This window comes from Amborella trichopoda, chromosome 11, assembly GCF_054954075.1.
Source record: "Amborella trichopoda isolate Santa Cruz 75 chromosome 11, AtrichopodaSantaCruz75HAP2 v2.0, whole genome shotgun sequence".
In the NCBI taxonomy this organism is placed as follows: domain Eukaryota; kingdom Viridiplantae; phylum Streptophyta; class Magnoliopsida; order Amborellales; family Amborellaceae; genus Amborella; species Amborella trichopoda.
The window spans coordinates 48,505,284-48,525,085 of NC_142346.1; the positions used below are offsets into that span (position 1 = coordinate 48,505,284).

The following is a 19,802-nucleotide window of genomic DNA, read 5'->3' on the forward strand; positions in this document are numbered from 1 at the left end:
GAGAGAGAGAGAGAGAGAGCAACTCATCTTTGTCATCTTTGTGGAATTAAATGCACAGAGTTGAAAAATCTTACAGGGGGGTTGTCATAAAAACTCAAAAAGTTCATCCCAATCCTTTTACATAGCAATCACCACAATCTAGAGTCAAAAGCTTCGTCTCACAGGCCGCTTTATTATAAGGAATGCAAACAACTGCCCATTCCATTGCCGAAGAACTCGATGAAGTTCAGCTGCAACTAAAAACCCTTATACCTACCCACAATGCAAGCGGGGAAGAATCAACCCACAATGCAAGTGGGGAAGAATCAGAATGAAACAATTCTTCCTTCAGAACCGTGCAACCAGGAGTGATCATAAAACTGCTGCTACCATATCTCCCCCCTTCCCTCTCTCTTCAGTTTTAGCTTCCGAGTACAATTTCTTTGAAGTTCTGTATGCGTTCTAGGGCCTGCTTGAATTCATTTTCTTCAAGGGCCATGGTGAATCGGCAATGAGCCGGGATCCCTGTCCATGAAGCACTGTTGATAGAGAGGCCAGTAGTTTTGAGGATGGCCTCTCTGATGTTTGATTCAGTGAGACAGGTCTCTTCATGAAACTTGTTCAGCATTAGAGGCTTCCCAATATAGGCTGAAGGCTTTGCCACCATTGACACACCCCCATGACAATCCACCACATCCCATCCACACCTTTCTAGTGTCTGCAACAATTTACAAAGGTTTCATAGTGTCACACAAGAGAGAGAGAGAGAGAGAGAGAGAGAGAGAGAGAGAGAAAGTCAATTTTATTTAGATACTGGTACATGAAAAATTACAGGATCCATTAAAAGCAGTCCTTAAAAAATCACTGGCACAGCTTAGGACTCACTCGAGTTGGGCTCGACAATTCTGGTTCTAGTCTAAGGCAAATCCAAGCCCGTGGCCGTGTTTTCAAACAGAGAGAGAGAGAGAATTTTTCTTTGGATACTCATAAAATTTATGAGATCAGTACTAGACATTGCGAGTGATGTCAAGTTCTAGACCAGGATGACAGTAAAAGTTCCTTGAGAATTTGTACCCCATCTGTAAATGTATTTAAGTGAAATCCTCCTCTCTTCATTAAAAGGAGAATTAGAAGTTGATTTCAGCCATTCAATATGATAAATCTAGAGCTTGTAAGCTGCCAGTTTCTGAAATCTTAAAGAAAAGTTGGTTAACCTGTAGAGGATTCAAAAGGATGCACCCCAATGTCTCAAACTACCCACAAGAGATAAACTATTTAATATTTTACCCTTATGTTGTAACTATTCCATGTCTGTCTTTTGATGGTTTCTTGAAATTAAATAAAAAATTATGAGTAAGATGTTAAATAGCTCATATATTGCAGTTATTTTGATAAAATTCCCTAGAATTGAAAACGCTCGAGGATCAAGAAGAATTGCAAAGTTATCCAATTCCCTTCGCTTCAGCCTCTTCGGCCAAGGTCTTCAGGTTTGACATCCAAACCCAAGCAAGTGAATAGATCCTCGGTACATGTAACTACACGATGCCTATGGGTGAAAATGAACAGTATTTTCGCCTATAGGCTCAACGCCATCCGATTCTTTCGGACGGCATGTATTAAAAGACTACGGCATAGATTAAAAGACCGCCACGGAACACTCTTAAAAACGCCTATCGACGATTTTGAACAGTGTTTCGCCTTGCCATAGCTTTGTCTGTGGTAGTTTATTAAATGGAGCCGCAACGGATGTTGTGTGGTTTGTGGCGGTTTTTGTGTGTTTTTTTACCACAACAGACTATGTCCGTTGCGATCTTTTAATCCACGCCGTCCAAAAAAATCGAATGGCACCGAGCCTATAGGCAAAAATACTATTCATTTTCGCCCATAGGTGTTGTGTAGTAGCCTCCTCTCTCTATCTCTCACTATATATATATATATATATATATATATATATATATATATATATATATATACAACGCTTATGGGCGAGATGCTATAATGGTCTTGCCCATAGCGTCATCGCCATCTGTTTTTTTCAGGCGGTGAGGATTTTTTTACTGCCACAGACATAGCATGTCCATGACAGTATATGGCAGTCGAAAAATCCAGGGAAACTGCCACAGACCACGCGCCTTCCATTGCGGCTCCGTTCAATAAACCGCCATGAACATAACAAGTCTTTGATGGTGGCGAACACTATTCATTTTCGCCTATAAGAGTTTTTTAGCTTTTTCCTATATACATATATAATAAGTCTTCCCAATTTCTATAGGCGAAAATGAACAGTGATTTCGCCTACCCTCATCACCGTCTAAAATTCGTCGCACGATCACGATTATCCAGTAGTATTTCATTTTTCATTTTTTTTCTACAAATCAAAATGATCTGAACTTTGGAGCGTGTGTATATCTTAGTGAGGTGCACCTAATAAAAATATAAAAATAAATAAATTGACCAAAATACCCTTGAAACTTGTTGGGGGTATTTTAGTCAATTTATTTCATGTAAAATATTTTTTTGATCTTTTTCGTAGATGCACCTATTTTTGATGAACACACGCTCAAAATTTCAGATCATTCTGACTTGTAAAAATAAAATAAAAAATGAAACACTACCGAACAATCATGACTGTGGGATGATCTTTGAACAGTGATGAGGGTAGACGAAATCACTGTTCATTTTCGCTTATAGCCGTTTTGTAGAATTTTCCATATATATATATATATGAAAAATACTAAGATATATATATATATATATATATATATATATATATATATATATCTATATATATATATATATATATATATATATATATATATCTATATATATATATATATAGATGAAAAATGCTAAGATTAGCCCACTAGGTCATATGAATATATGAGCCCAACGGCCAAGATTAAATCTAGGCCGATCTGATGGTTACGACCTCATTTCGTATTTGAATTTTAATGTTTTTTTTATAAATCTAAATAACTTGAAATTTTAAGTGTCTATTCTTCTTATCAAAACACACCTAATAAAAATATTTAGAAAATAATTAGTCAAAAATAAATTAACCACAAAATACCCCTAAAACGTTTCGAGGGTATTTTGATCCATTTATTTCTTGCAAATTATTTTTTTGACATTTTTATTAAATTATCCTATTTTTTAAAAACACACACGTAAAATTTCAAATTATTTGGACTCGTAGAAAAAAATTAAAATTAAAATACGAAATGAAGTCGTTACCGTCAGATTGATTCAAATTCAATCTAGGCCGTTGGGCTCATTTGTTCATATGACATATGAGCCAATGGGCTAATCTCAGCATTTTCTATATATATATATATATATATATATATATATATATATATATATATATATATATATATATTGGTAAAAGTCTCTACAATATTAAAACTTTCGGAGAAGTCATATTTCGAATTTGGGAGATATACCCTAAATACTAATAATATTTTGAAAAAAGCCCCGTACTACATATTTATTTGATTTTCTCTTTTTAGTTTTTGAAGTATACCCAAAGACTTCCTTCGAATCAGCTGAAGAGCTGAAGCTCTTTCCTTTCCGACCAAAACAAAGAGCCTGAACTAAACATGCTAACATTGCTCCAGTGCATTAAGGGAAAATTCGAAGGGCCAAATAAACTCCAATGCTTGAGTTACTAAATAAGTTTTGAGAGTAGGGGTGGGTGGGTTGAAGTCTATGGGTGACCATGCATCCATTGAGCCTTCAAAGAAGATGAGATGGTGATTGATAGGAAAACAAAAGAACATGAAATGGTGGGGGTTCAATCGTTTTTACATAGTTTCTCTTCTCTAGGTTAAACGTTGATAAGCATGATCTGATCTGGATCTCGCATTGAGTTCCATCCCACCAGCTTCTATTTATTAAGGCCAATGAATCTCTTTAACTCCTTAGCTGGAGAAGGTTTTAAGTTCTCTCTGCAGATGATGGGGTATTGCATTTCGCCATTCCCTATTCCCTTTGAGATGCAGTCCCGACATCTTCATACCTCTCAGTTTCTATATTTTGTTACTTGTTATAACTGTATGTACTTTTATTTTGTTATGTACTTTCATTACTTGTACCTTTAAAGTCATAGAATGAAAGAGAGAAGCTAACATCATAGCAAGGGAGCTTTATGGGGAGAGAGACAGAGAGTGCTACTTGCTTGGTGATGAGTGAGAAAGAAATTGGTAACATACCTCTCTCAACTTTGCTGCTCTGCTCTCGAGAGTCTTCTTGTGCTCTGCAACAGCCTCTGCCAGGACCTCAGCCTTGTGCTCTCTCATATCCAACAGCTTCTTCACTGCATACCTCACAGTGCCATGAGGTTGGCTAAGCCCGGGAAAGCCATGAAAGAGCTCAATCACATCAGCATTGTTCAACACCAAAAAGCCAAAGTCCAGGCCCCTTGTTAAAACATCAAAAGATAATCCTCCGAGCACCGACAAACAAAGCTCTGACCCGACCTTCCCCAAATCCCAACCACCCCAAGTCTCTCTCTTCCATTCCAAACCTGAGAAAGAAGTATCCATTACCAGCCTCGCTCCATCTGTAGAGCATATGGAGAGAACACCCTCTATCTCTTCCTTAGTGTAAATAGATCCTGTTGGGTTCACTGTGGGGCCAGAAAGATAAACCCAAGGCCTCTTCACACCAGGCAAGAAACCTTTGAGAATGTTTTCAGTGAGCTTGAATCCATTATCAGGCAATGTGGGTATGGTTGAGACATTTGCTTTGAGGAATTTGGCAGTGAGAATGTAGTTTCCATTAGAGCCAAAGGGGATACAAAGGGTTCCACCCTCTTGAATGCAACAGAGCACAAGCTTGGTGAAGAGGGCAAGGGGGCTATCTGCATAAATTATTTCGGAGGGGCCTGTTAAGGGGAGCCCATACTTGGATGAGATGAGGTCGCGGATACCAGGGCCAACGTCGGTTTCGGCATCAGTCATGTTTTGCCTTGCGAAGCTCTCAAAGATGGCAGCCCTTACAGCTGATGGGGTCGGGAGACAGTTCTGGTCCATGTCCATGTGAATTATAACGGGGTCATTGGGGCCGCTATTGTTTTTGTCGATGGGTGGAAGAGGGGTGGACAGTTCTGGGTCATTCAGAGTTGACATGGCGGAGCTGGCAAATCCGATCATCTTCATGGAGGTCTCCTTTGCGGGTTCTCTCTGCATAATAGGTTGATGGTTTACCTCAGATGTTATGAGAAATTGGTGTTACACCTGTGTGTGTGATAGAGAGAGAGAGAGAGAGAGAGAGAGAGAGAGTTTGTTCCTAAATATGTATTCGAATACGAGTATATTTGCTGAAGACTAAGATCAGAGAGAGAGAAAGACAGGAAAGCTACACATACAAGTGCTGCCTTTCTGTTCCCATGTGCAGGCATAAAAAGGTAAATATGCAGGTATGTGTGAGAAATGAACACAACCGAAATTGAGTTAACCCACATTTTTTTTAACTAAAATTTGATTAGTGTTCGGGATGAACGGAATACATCAACCCAGATGATGAAAGTGACACATGAAAACAGTAGGGGATTCCATATTTCCATTTTTTCCATCAGATATTCTATTAGAAGGTTGGCCAAAGAAAATATATCTCAACACCAATATATAAGTAATTAGACCTGAGCTGGTGGATGGCGATCCGCAAGTTGAAAGGCGAGCAGCTCATGAAAGAGGCAACCATAATAGTACTGGCTGGACACAGCTGTATGGCCCTGTAGCAACTCAACTGTCTTGGATAAAGCACTGAAGAGATTCTCCTCTTCTGAAATAACAAATGCTACTTCCAAGTCAGAGTAAACCTGTAAAACAATATCTTCATTCAAATATTGAACAAAACAACTATTTTTTTCTACCAATCAGACACACACATAAAGACACCAACCCACTTAGGATACTCGCGCAGCAATGTCTGGGCATGCATGGGCAGAGAGAGAGAGATATATAGATGATAGATAGAGAGAGAGAGAGAGTTATTTCCTGTGATTTACCTTGGACATGTTGGTGTCCTCTTTATTAAATAATAAGAAATGTCTTCACAGAAGAAAAGATGGGCCATTACATTAAGTTTCCGTTTTTTTTTTGGAGACGGGGAGATTTTCTCCTTGTTTTTGTGGGAAGAATAACATGGAAAGCTAAAAAGATATGAAATGTGACTAAACTAAGCCAGAGGTATTGCTGCTTCATTAGTAATACCCTACAACGTGATCAACAAAGTCAACGAAGTACCTGATTCTTAACGAGGCCACATAATATTGCCGCATGTGGGGGTAAAATATTTCCAGCAAGGTATTTCAGGACCCCATTTATAGCAGGCAAACTAGAGAGCTCGAGATGGTCAGATATGTCCAAGAAAAGACGACAACCGATCTCTCTAGTTGCTTCAAGTAGCTGCTCAAAAGAAGAACTGGTGATGACCTCAAATTTAGCCATGCCTGTAACAACAACCTGAGGTTTCAGCTTCTTGATCAGCTCGATCAATAGATCAGACTGGCGTGGAGCTTGTAACACTGTAAGCATATCCTCTGTGGACTCATTCCCCTAAAGAACAAGTTTACATAATAAGAATGATTTTATATGAGCTAAACAAGCCCGACAAGAATCTTTCTCTCTCTCTAAAGAATCTAGTGAGACCATGCCAACCATGAAGGTGTTAAGGAGAACAATGAAGAAGAGTGACCAAAATTTCGGTTAATTTCACCGAAAGTATGGATTCATTGCCGAAACCAATATCTAGGCGATGACTTTGCCACTAATAGCCAAGACAGTAACTCAAGAAGTAAGGTGACGGACCAACCAATCTGAGTAATAAAAAATCAGTGAACTTCACCAAATATTTTTGCATCGAATGGATGGAACCAAAAATCTCAGCAAATTGCAGTATCAAATTTTTTAGCCCTTGGGTAAAAATATCAGATTGTCTTTGGAGTTACAGCAAATACCTCAATAGCCAAAGACGTCAGCCACTGCTTTGGCAAGTGTCCGGTGAGATGTTCATCCACTATTGCAAGTCGTGGTGAGAACAACCGAAGAGCATTCTCTATTGCAACAGCCCTTGATGGGAACACAACCACATTCTATTACAAAAAACAAAATATCAAAAGGCGGGAACATATATTGCATACAAAATTAATTCCCCAATAGGGAAAATTACAAGAGAATTGGAAGGAAAAATTTGCTTACATTTATATCGAGTGGGATATGATGATAAATTCTCATAAAGCTTGCAATTAGATTACGGAATCTCGTGCTTCCAGCTGGAGGCTCGTAGGGGAAAGAGGAGTTCTCCTTGAGAATGCTCGCGAGATAAGCAAGAAAAGGAATTTTTTCATCTGCCACAGAGTCATCATCAAAAGATAAATCCAGGGCACCACTGACCTCTTGAAACCCATTCTTGAGAAAATCAAATATTTTCTTCACCTGTCAATACACTAAAAATTGTCAACTATGCATCCTCTATATTTCCTGTTTTCATTAATAAGAATGTAACTCAATCAAAATAAAATCAGAATGTAACTAAAGAAGATTATGAAAATGTCATTCTAATAGATGCCGGAGGTTAACAGAGCGAGAAAAAGAGAGAGAGACCTGGCCTACAACAATACAGAATGAGTTGGTCTGATAGAAGAAATTTTAACCTGATTTGGTTGACGAAGTTCACAACTGTATACTGACAGAGAATGGGAGATGCGACCCCCAGCCTTTCCATATGCCCATGCTGTTCGAGCACAGATGGGCTGGTCACCAGCAAGACCCATGAAGAATTCAAAGCGATGGTGGCTATTTTTCTCAATCTCAACCAAAGCTGAAATATCAGTGTCGGCAGCCTGAAAGACACACACATTTCATGTTGTCCATGGTCTTCAGACATAAGTCGAAAAGTCATTGAAAAAGAAAGGCATGATGTGAGACAATGAAGCTAGTGCATGTGCACGTGAACACACACATAGAGAGAGAGAGAGAGAGAGACTAACTTGCTAACCTATCACACATGCATGCTTATTCCGACACCTAAGCCAAAGGGCTTGAATATTTAATTTTTGGGATTGCAAATGAATTTCAACTGTCCATGGAACATGACAAGTACCTGTATTACTTTTGTCTGCCAAAGCTTTGTAATACGAAATCCTCGGCGTTCGAACAAGCGCTTGCAAACGGCTTGTCCTGGTCGACCTCCAATGTTGAATATCATGAAGCCCATGGGCTGAATGACTTCTATTCCCTCCTCCACAGCCCTAGCAATAAGACCTAGGCCAAATTGGTCCTCAAAAAATCCCTGAAAAGAAGCACAAACTCTAAAATAAACAAATGGCGCATAATCACACAATCATAAGGGCAGTGAATTTCTTTAGGTGACCATAGGATTACTACATTGATGTTGACAATGAATCTGAGTAAATCCATCATTTAAAATAATAATAGTAACAAAAAAAAAAAAAAGAGGAACTCCCTCATAATAATAGGAAATTGATGCCCCTAAAGGAGACTTGTGTAATATTATAGCTCCAAAAATAAGGAGAAGAAATTTCCGGTAACTATATCTGTGTAATTGTGTTTGAAACTTTGGATTCTTGCAACTTAAGCTCAATACATTCCGGGTTTCTCTCTGGAAATTGTTGCAAACTAGCAAAATGTGACATTGGGAAAGCAGGACATGTAGACTCCAGGCTAACAGAAGTAAAAATGGCTGACATATGTGAAAGAAACAATAGAAGGTAAGCCTTTTAATATTTTAAACAGAAGCAACATGGTGTAGAGGTTGGATGTGTGTGTGTGTGTGTGTGAGAGAGAGAGAGAGAAACTCAGTCCCAGTACCTGAAGTGCACAATAGTTACTTAATGAATATAAAAATTCCTCACTGGCATTCTCTGTAATCATCTTTGACATTGCCTCAGGGTTTGGGTTAAGTATCTAGAAAAGGAAAATAAATCATGAGCTGATGAAAAAATTAGATTGTTGGAAACAATAAATAGATCCAAGTAGATCATGAGCTGATAAAAAAATTAGACCACTAACATCCGCAATACAGCATACCAGTAGATCCAAGCATTGAATGAGCAAAAACTTACAAGGGAAAGCTGTACTCCAAAAAGAAAGAAAAGGATTGCCTGGACATACAATGATAATACAATCGTTACATTAAAATTAATACCTGTGGTATGCATCCAACAATGCGATCGAGTATTATGCTATGGTCTCTACAGTACGCTAAAAGATCTGACTCATGGAACTCCACTCTATCGAGCAATGTTTTCTTATCCTGATCGTAGATAGGCAGTCCATTCTCATCCAAAGCATTAAGATATAAATTTATCCAAGCAACTTTTATTGCTCTGGGATTGATGTCGAGGCCATAAACCTGTAAGAAGAATTTGTATATTAAGTGAGACAAAGAGGTCAGGAAAATGAACAGAGCGAAAGTGGGAGAAAGTTTCAGCAATGCTATCTAACTCATTGAATGTCAATAACAAAACAGAAGTGCTTCATTATTAAGGCTATGCATCACTCCTTTCATGGTTGGTAAGAACTGATGTTTCATCTGGAGAATATCACGAAAGAATAACAAGTACCTTTGAAGGGCACCATTTTTCTGCGAGAGCAATAGAAATCCATCCATTTCCACAACCAAGCTCAGCAACTGTCTTGTCTCTGAAGATAGAATCAGGATGCCTATTTATACCTTCATAAAAGGTAAATGACCAATCTTCTGGAATAAATATACTGGGAATTTCCATCATTGTCAGCTTCTTCCTATTCTGACCTGAAATAGTAATGTAGAGAAGGTTCACCAAGAATCCACATGAAATTGGAATTGAAGCTATTGACACCATCCACAGAAGCTAGATTAGCATATTTTGAAATTCAGCGCATTGGATATAGAGCATGATTGCTATGTTCTGTTTCAAAAATATAAATTTGAATTATAATCGATCCTCTCTTCTGGGATGGTTTAGATAGGTTTGCATGAGGAAACAAACCCCAAACTTCAAAGACCTGACCTCCCTAATGCCAACTGGATGACACTCATTTCATTCAAAATGCAATGAGTAATTTAAGAATATTAATTCTCACTTAGACTACAATTCATGAAAGATGATACATAAATAATAATAATTTATGAATGCCAAGAACCGCAAACAACCCACAAAAAACTCACCACATCAAACAGATAGCTCTCAGATCAAAAGTAACATAGGATTCATAAGTCACATAGAAATGTTTGAATTCAAACAAGACAACATGAAGGTAGATTTAGGTGAACCCATTGTTATCTCAATTAGAAGATCAAAATGCACCTCCACCACAATATATATGATAAAACAACAAGACCTTGTACCACCCAATTGGAGTTTTGAATCAAAACTTTTGGTCTGAGCCTCTGAGGAATTTCGAATGTTCAGAACAGGAAACAAGAAAAATCCCAACAATTGGAATGTTGAGACTTTACAATTTCCATATTCAGATTCTTGAGTCAATTGTGAGTAGTTGTGGCCATTCTATTCTTCACATGGACCATCACGTGTTGTTGCCAAGTGCCCAAACACATAAGTTCACATTCCTTGACAAAATATATAGTAGAGATTAAATGTGATATTGATCGGAGAGTTGAAAATGTGATTTCCCATTCATAAGTTGGCCATGCATCCCTTCCGACCACAAAGAAGATAATAGGAGGACAAGTAAATGTGATTTCCTATTCATAAGTTGGCTCAACTACAAAGATGTTAATAGGAAGACGAGAAATGAGAAGAAAGGGAAAGAAATGCACAATTGCGATTGGAGAACTCGTTATTCATAATTGGTAAGTATGATCAAAGATGCCTTTAAAGTTCAAATTCATTGAATGTCCATTCATAGGTAAGGGATGGGTATCAAACTGGATTAATTCATCGATGATGGATGGGTATCAAACTGGAAAGAACATGGCAGAAATCATCCCTGATTAGCTTCCATTTTATTCATTGCACTTTAATTTTGTGAATTATTTCTCTCCAAGGACGAACTTAAATCAGGATTCGGCTTTATCTCTGTCCATCCATGACAGAACAATAACAAAGAAATGTATCATCTGTGTGTGTAACATTTCTCTAATTCCATCTTTGTCAAAGTACCAATTGACTAAAAGGACAGATACATCAACAAAACAAAAGCAAGCATTCAAGAGCACACACACACACAAAAAAACCAAACAGATCATAGAGTGAAAATTTCGTGTAAAATAGAAAACAACCATTGAAAGAACTTAGATAAACTCTAACCAGAAACACAGTGAAAATTGAAAAACAAAAAATTCACAAATTTTATTTCTCGAAAAAACCATATTTTTAAGTACCTTACAATCATTCCATGTAGCAATTAATCACCCAAAAAAAAAAACATCTCACAAGTGGCAAGAGTCACTACTACACGGATAACCAGATCATATGTCAAAATTGTACGTGTAATCTAATGTCTAAGAACCTTAACCAGCATATTCTAAATCAACCACACATAGAAAGTAACACGATTTCTTATACCCGGTCAATGTGACATACATGGAATAAACAGTTCATACATAAAATTTTGTGAATGTAGATTTTTGTCCAAGGAAAATATGATCTGTTTAAAAAAGGTAACATCACAAATCCAAACAATACACATCAATAATGCATGAGGATATGGATAAAAACAAATATTTTTTAGTGGGAACACCCTGAAGTAATCCAGTCAAAGAATAGGCATAGAAAATCCTGATAAAATTTTATAAACTTTTTCCTTTATTCAAAACTGTTTTACAATCGTTTAGAGAACAATTGCTGATACTGAAACTGGAAAATGAAGCTAGAGAGAGAACGTAGGGAAAATGAGAGCAAGTCAACCTTCTTCATTGGCAAGGAGAACATCATGGATCCTGAAATGGTAGTCAGAGAAACACTTGAGAGAAGATTCCTTGGATTCAAACCTCCTTTGAAGCGAAGCCAAGAACACTCGAGTTTCAGATCGAGTGCTCGGGTTCTCGAGCTTCTCAAGGATTGCTTTGAATGCATTGTAAGCTGAATCACCAGATTCCTCGCAGAGTTTCAAGAATTCTTCCATGGCCACTGTGTAATCCTTAACCATTTTGAAAGAGAGAGTGCACGTGAATTCCTTTGTAGAAAATGAGGAAATAACAGAAGCTGCACAAAAACTGGTTAGGGACTATGTGGAAGAGAGGGAGAGTAATGAAAAGTTAATGAGGAGGAGTTGCGGAGAATGAGGAGGGTGATTTTGGCGCAGAGAAAGAGCAAGATTTATAGGGGTATATATCGCCGACCGAAAGAGAGACATAAAACACTTTTTCCTTCACTTATTACTTTTTAATTGATCATGCGCGCCATAAGTCATTTTTTATTATAACACGTAAATAAAATAGGTATGAAGTTTAATAGGAAAAATATGTTCGTATAGTTTTTCGTATCACGTGTCCTCGATAGTTTCAAAGTTTCAAAAATATCTCTTAACTTTACTACTTTAAACATATTTTTTAATTTAAATAAATATGCATAAGACATGTTTTTTTTAAAACCAATCATTTTTATCTCTTCACCTATATACCCCAAACTTCTATCTTTTTTCTCTTCACTTATTCACCTCAAACTTGTCTATTCTTGCTCACCCTCTCTCCATTGTATTTTCCGCATACCTTTCTCTCTCCTCCCAAAAACCTCTCATCTCCACAAACCCTTTCTCTCTCTAGAACGTCAGGATAATGGCTTTTACAAAGTGCATATCTTTTTAAATTTGTTTGGCCTCAAAAAAACAATTTTAATTAACTTACCGGATTAGAAGAAATAAAATTTATAACTTTTATGTTTTAATATATCTTTTAAAACTTTGAATCTATTGTAAAATGAAGTGTTAAAATAAATAGCATAAGGCCTTATGAAAACAAAATAAAACCTCACTTTAAATCCTCTTTTGAAAAACACTCTCCACAACTTAAAATATCCACTGTGGCTTTAAAATTGGTCTAGATAATTTGTTACGGTACATGTTCTTTTTAAATTTTAAAATACTATTTTTTTTTACGACCATAATATTCGACCGGAGATGATCGATATAATTACAATTTTTTATGAATTATGAGGTGAGACTTTACTTATTTTGATAGGATTCACCCCCTATCAACTATTTTCCAGAACATAGCACAAAAGGACGTTCACGCCTTGGGCTTGACATTGATCACCTATACACCCTACCCTAGTTTTCACAAGAAAACTCATGGACCCGCCTTAAGATCATGATACTAAACCCCCTCCCTCATATATTTACTATCTAATTTATCATTTTAACCCTGTTTTTTCTTTCATTCCTACCTTCAATCAATGTCGTCGAAAAAGTTTCCCAAATCCCTTGACCCGTTTAACTCCCTCTGCCTTAGCGTCTACACACTCACTCTCTCTCTCTTTCCCTTCTCTCTATCTCTACCGGCTCAACTGATCACCTTTTTTTCCTATCTTCCAACCTCGACACGACTAGTCCAATATTTATTTGGTGAAATTAGGATTAAATGGACAAATTTAAGGATTAAGTACTATACATCTAAAATTCAGCAGCTCAACCAGTTGTTTGGCAATGCTCTCCTCCTTTATTGCAGCTACTATTCTGTCTCGTTTAATGGCCTCATCTTGTGCACGATACAAGGTTGAGAAAGTAGCAACTATCATCCCACCCTCTTATCTTACTTATCTGTTCGCAAAATCAACGAATGGTAGAGAGAGATAAAGAGGGAAGAGGGCCGGCAATTGGTTGTGCAGGTAGAGATGGCGCCGGGCGGGAGAGGACCGGCGATTAGTTGTGCAGGTAGAGATGGTGAGAAGGGGATAATAGAGAGAGAAAGTAAATGCTAACAACGAAGGAATTTAATGGGCTTGGGGATGCCTTTTCGAAGTATTGGTTAAAAGTGAAAATATAAAAAAAATTAGGGTTTAAATGGTAATTGAGATAATGAAAACAAGAGGGGGTTTATTATGAAAAGTTTTGGGGCCAAAGGTTTTCTGTACACCCAAAACTGTACACTCGATAAAAGTCCCACCAATGGGGTAACCGTTATTTTTTTCAAAAAAAATAATTAAAAATGACGAGTAATGATTCTATAGAACCATCTCCACCTATATATCTCCACCTATATATGTACTATTTTAAATAATCATCATTAAAGTTAATATGAATCTCTAAAAAGGTTATCGTATAAATGTGAAATTTGACTTTTTTATAAATATATATCAAAATTAATAGTAATCTTTTGTGATTAAATTCACATAAGCGAAAGCCAATCCTGTAGGATCATTTTTCAAAGATTGCACTCTAAGAGTGCAATATGGCATATGCATATGCGGTCGCCTTTTAAAAGATTGCACTCTAAGAGTGCAATATGGCATATGCAGATGCGGTCGCCTCGCCACTAAACATGATTCATTCTAGATGATGTGATGCTACATCATCGGATCCTTGATCATTTGCGTCCTTCTTGGATGCAATTTACTTTAGGTAATAGTGAGACGGCAGTCCCAATTGTATCCTACGCGCAATATGGGACATTCTGATCGACAAACCATTTGCTTTACTAAAATATTATCAAATGAGAAATTGGGGCAGCGATAATTGTATTATCTCTTTGTGGAAAATATGAAAAACACTTATTAGTTGCTGAGCACAATCTTTGGCCCAATTTCATTGCTGATGGTATTATTAGATAGTGAATAGGAAAAATTATGGATATCCTTTGAAATGCACGATATAGACATTTAAACCCCCCGATCATTTTCTTATCACACTTTTAACACAATTAATGTTTTTCTTTGTTTTTATCCCTAAGTCAAAAAGTTGTAATTTATGATGAAACTACCATTTTTAGTATGTGTACCCTCATGCTTCCATCAACTCATGTGGCACGCCACTCAAAGCAAAAATGAGATTTCACAAAAATTTGCCCATAAATGTGGTCCAACAAAGGCACAAAAAAAAAAAAAAGTACTAGATTGGAGTAACATGGCCAAAAATTCGGCCCAATAGAAACGTGCGCTAGACCAACCATTAGAAGCTACATGCTGGTCAGACACATTTTATGTGAGATAGCATTTTTTGCCATGTTTCTATGGTATGACACTTTTCTTAATGGACTGTAGCAAAAACAATAAAAAAATGTGGTTCGGCACAAAAGCGTGCTTGATCGGTGGTAAAGCTTCTAAAATTTGAAATCTAAAATCAATCCGATACACTTTTGTGTCACACCGAAAGAAGATCTAGTGGTCCAGCAAAAAATTGTGCCCAATTGAAATCTAGCTTCAAGTTTAAGAAGCATCACTATTGGTACGACGTACTTTTGTGTCGTACCGTACTTTTTCATTTCGGGAGACAAAGAATGAGAGAGAGTTTTAACTAGTAAGGGAGGATTGAAAAGTAGTTTAATATTTTATATGGGTGTGGTTTTTATAAGGTTGTAACCTTAAACAATCCAATTAAGGTGCACCACCAAATTTGACCATACTCTATAATTTTGGAATAAAACGTTCTTACTATTATCTCAAAATCTATTTTCATATCTAAATATAAAATTTTAAACTCTAAAAATGATTAAAATCAAGTAGATCTATAAATATATGAAAATCTTGAAAGCGGACAGTGTAGATAATTTGTTGCAATATGCACTATTTTTTAAAATCAAAATTTTTTTTTTTTTATATTCATACATCTCGATGTCGAGATAATCAATTAGAGGGTTTTTAAACATTAAAACAACAGTTTTCGATAGATTTTTGAAATGCATATGTATTAATACATTTTAAGGTTGCAATCTTATATAAACTTTTTCCTTTAACATATTAGATTGTGGATAAAAAACAAGAAATAAATAATAATTGGGTTTAAAGTTGTGATATAAAAAATATTAGAAGTTGTACGTCTATTGAGTACAATTCAACTGGTAATACTTGAGGGGTTTAGCAAAGATAAACATTTGTATTGTATACTTTTAAAATAATACTTTTATAGTCTTAGAGTCAATACTCATGTAAGGCCACACTCTTCAATATCAAAGTCAATGTATCGATATAGAAAAGTATGACAACAAGGAATGTATAATGACTAAAACAGCCTCTACTTTTCTCCAATGATGAGTAACCCTTATTTAGCTTTCACTCTTTGAAAATCTCTATAACCACACAAAAAAAAAAAGGCAGAGCTATTATATATAGGACAATCGTTTCACGTGGGCTGTACCGCATTTCTACATATGGGGTCTTAAAAGGGTAAAGCCTCCATCTTAAAGATGGACGGACGCAGATACGTGTTCTATCCAAAAACAACGGCAACTAACAGTCCAAATGCTTTTTTACAATAATTATTATTTTTAATTTTAAAATTTTATTTATTTCTTCATATTCATGGTTTCCTTTTAGAGATTACATTTCTTTAAAAATAAAGTTTTAAAATCCATATCAAAAATAAATTTATTAAGAGGTCTACATTTTTACATATGCGGGCTTGGCCACATAAAAACTGGGTCATTATTTATAATAAAAAAAAATTATAAAAAAAAAAAAAAAAACCCAAGACTACAGTTTCCGTACAACTTACCCTCAACCTAACTTTTTCTCTCACTTTGTTTCTCAAAATACACTTACTATGCAAATATCCCTCAACCAAATTAAAAATAAAAAATACCCAAATACCCTCCCGTACTTTTAACTTACCCCCACTTCTCTCTCCTCTATCCCACCAAAATAAGGGCTCCAACACTGTGTAAGTGCGGTCCGGCAATAGGGATCCGGTACTGTGTAAAGTGCGGTTCGACAATAGGGCTTCAGTACTGTATAGAGTGCGATCCGGCAGTAGGGCTCCGGCACTATGTAAAGTGTGGTTTGGCAGTTGCAAAGGGCAGTCTGGCAATTGTAAAGGGCATTCCGACAGTAGATGTTACTAGATTCTAGGGCTCTGACACAATGTAAGAGGCACTCTGGCGGTACTCAGTTTCGGTCTGGTAGTTGTCTTAGGGCGGTCCGACACTGTGATGCCAGCAATAGATGTTACTAGATTCTAGGGCTCCGACACTATATAAGAGGTAGTCTGACGGTACTCAGTTTCGGTCCGGTAGTTGTCTTAGGGCGGTCCGACACTGTGATGCCAACAGTAGATGTTACTGGATTCTAGGGCTCTAACACTACATAAAGGGCGGTTCGATAGTACTCAGTTTCGGTCTGATAGTTGTTTTAGGGCGGTCTAACAGTACTCAAATTTGGTCCAGTAGTTGTCTTATGGCAATCTGGCACTTTGATGGTCCCTCTTGTACTTCTAAATGTTGAGAGCTGATTTCTTATAAAGAAGCAGTTCCATGAAGATTTTGGGTTGTTTCTCCTTTTATTGAGATCGAGTCTCGTTTGCTATCTAGTTATGGTCTCTTCCAAAACAATTGTCTTGTTATGGAATGGTTATAAGAGATTGGCATGGGAGAGTAAGTTTAAACGGGTTTACTCAACTTAGGTTTTTGTCGAGGTTTAGATAAGTAACTATACTAAAATCTTTTATGTAACTTTCATTGGTATAATGAATTTCAATTTGTTGTGATGTAGCTCTCTCTAGGGTGAACCATATAAATATTTGTATTATATTCTTATGGTATATGTTTTATTCTTTATTTTTCATATTTTATTTGCCCAAAATCAACAAATCGGATTTAGAGCTTCTGCGCACAACAGATCAAATGAGTTTTGGGATGGTACAGCCCGTACCATATATATATATATATATATATATATATATATATATATATAACATGAGTCGATTTGACAATCACGGATGTTCGGTAGTGCATAAATTTTATTTATTTTTCTACAAATCCAAATCACTTGAAATGTTAGGTATGTGTTCTTCTAATCAAGCCGCACCTAATAAAAATATATAAAAAAAAATTCACAAGAAATGACAAAAATACCCCCCAAAAATTTTTTGGGGTATTTTGGTCAATTTATTTCATGTAAAATATATTTTTTGATTATTTTAAAAGATTCATCTATTTTTGATAAATACACGTATAAAATTTTAAGTGATTTGGATTTGTAGAAAACTAAAATAAAATTCAAATATTACAGGACAACGGTGATCACCAGATCGGCCCAGATTTAATCTGGGCCGTTGGGCTCGTATGTTCATATGAGCTATATATATATATATATATATATATATATATATATATATATATATATATATATATATATATATATATATATATATATATATATATATATATATATATATATATATATATATATATATATATATATATATATATGTATATCTATCATCAGCCCATGAGCTAAGGGAATAGAACGATCCAAATTATATTTTAATTTTAATTTTTTTCTACAAATCCAAATCATTTAAAATTTGGAGCATATATTCTTTAAAATAGTAGAATCGAATAAAAATATAAAAAAACAGTTCACAAAAATAAATTAATCAAGGTACTCTTGCAACTTTTCAGGATATTTTGATCAATCTATTTTTATGATTATTTTTTAAAATATTTTTATTAGATAAGTCTTGACGAGAAGAGTGGATGTCCCATTCAAAATGGGATCCTCTTATTGTTATAACTATATGTTATTATCTCATCCCTTCAATCATAGGTTTGAGAATTGTTTGTATTTATCTTCTATCTGGTACATCTATAAGCGTCACGTATTATCCATAATAAAAATGCAACTTTCACATTTTAACAATAAAAATATCTATATATTTTATCAAACAATCAACTACCCAAAAACTCAAAATATTTATATTTCAAAGAGAATAATAAAAAAAGAAAAGATATGACAAAATAAATATGAAATTACAATGGAAGATTGTTAAATATTCACAACAAAAATTACATAGCAAGAATTAAGAAAATAAAAAGCGCACCTCTTAGAAAACTTTAATCGCACACAAACCTCAGATAAGGTTTAATCAGGTCATGAAGCTCTAACAAGGGAACCCGATTACTCTTCCTTCATCAAGAGAATCTCCCATTTGATATAACTCTCTATTCAACCTTGAACCGGATATGTCACCTTTGAACTTGAAGGATTCCACTTTCAATTTTTCCAAATTTCGACCTAAAATTTTCTTAAATTTCGTATTAAAATTGTGGCTTAAATTTCACAAAAAAAATGAGGCCAAATTATACATTTAATTACTCAAATTTTCACAAAATTAGGATGCCATTAATTCATTAAAGTGAAGGTAGCTCTTTGTGTCCTTTAATCTTTTCACTTGGGGCTTAAGGGTGATAATGGACCTGACTATACCTAGGACCGGAGGGGTAGACCCAACCTCGAGTCTAGTTATGATTCCAAATTTTGGACCCAAAAGATCGTGTCGCCATACCTGACCTATTGCCATCCCTATTGGGGCTGCACTTTTTTGAACTGTTCACCATCTCTCCTCTTTTGCCATTCACACTGTTAGTAGACCATTCCCAAATTATTTATCCACTAGACAATCCATAAATCTCAAACCATGGGCCCTGCTTCCCCCTCCCCCATAAAACCCCTCCTTTTAAAATTTATTTTATCTCATCCCCTTGAATCTCAATCCATAAACCATTATTTTTATTTTATTTATTTTTTAATATATTTATGAATCACCGATCCAAACCGTTAATGATCCCAAAAAGATCTATAGGGTGAGCAATCGATCTGGGTTTTAAAGCACTAGTACAACCTAATCCAGCTTGAGAGCCGCTTGAGTCTGACAAATCAAAGTCACAATTAAACCGATACTTGGTATTTTATATTTTTATTTGTA

The 19,802-nt window shown here is 35.8% G+C and overlaps 1 protein-coding gene across 2 annotated transcripts; it reads right to left on the reverse strand.

Annotated features, from left to right (window-relative positions):
* Window positions 1-28: 28 nt before the first annotated feature.
* On the reverse strand, window positions 29-12,311 carry MMT (methionine S-methyltransferase). 2 transcript variants are annotated; one of them, XM_011622717.3, is made up of 12 exons: window positions 11,858-12,311; window positions 9,569-9,759; window positions 9,151-9,357; window positions 8,814-8,909; window positions 8,086-8,274; window positions 7,637-7,825; window positions 7,182-7,418; window positions 6,941-7,075; window positions 6,228-6,539; window positions 5,621-5,800; window positions 4,191-5,162; window positions 29-697 (listed from the first exon to the last, which is right to left on the reverse strand). In XM_011622717.3, the coding sequence occupies exons 1-12, from the start codon at window positions 12,096-12,098 to the stop codon at window positions 401-403; spliced, it is 3,246 nt and encodes a 1,081-aa protein (XP_011621019.1). In that variant the 5' UTR covers window positions 12,099-12,311; the 3' UTR covers window positions 29-400. The 2 variants fall into 2 exon arrangements, with proteins under 2 accessions (XP_011621019.1, XP_088707443.1); XM_088851317.1 differs by lacking the exons at window positions 8,086-8,274; window positions 8,814-8,909; window positions 9,151-9,357; window positions 9,569-9,759; window positions 11,858-12,311 and having other exon boundaries at window positions 7,182-7,330; window positions 7,637-7,774.
* Window positions 12,312-19,802: the final 7,491 nt, after the last annotated feature.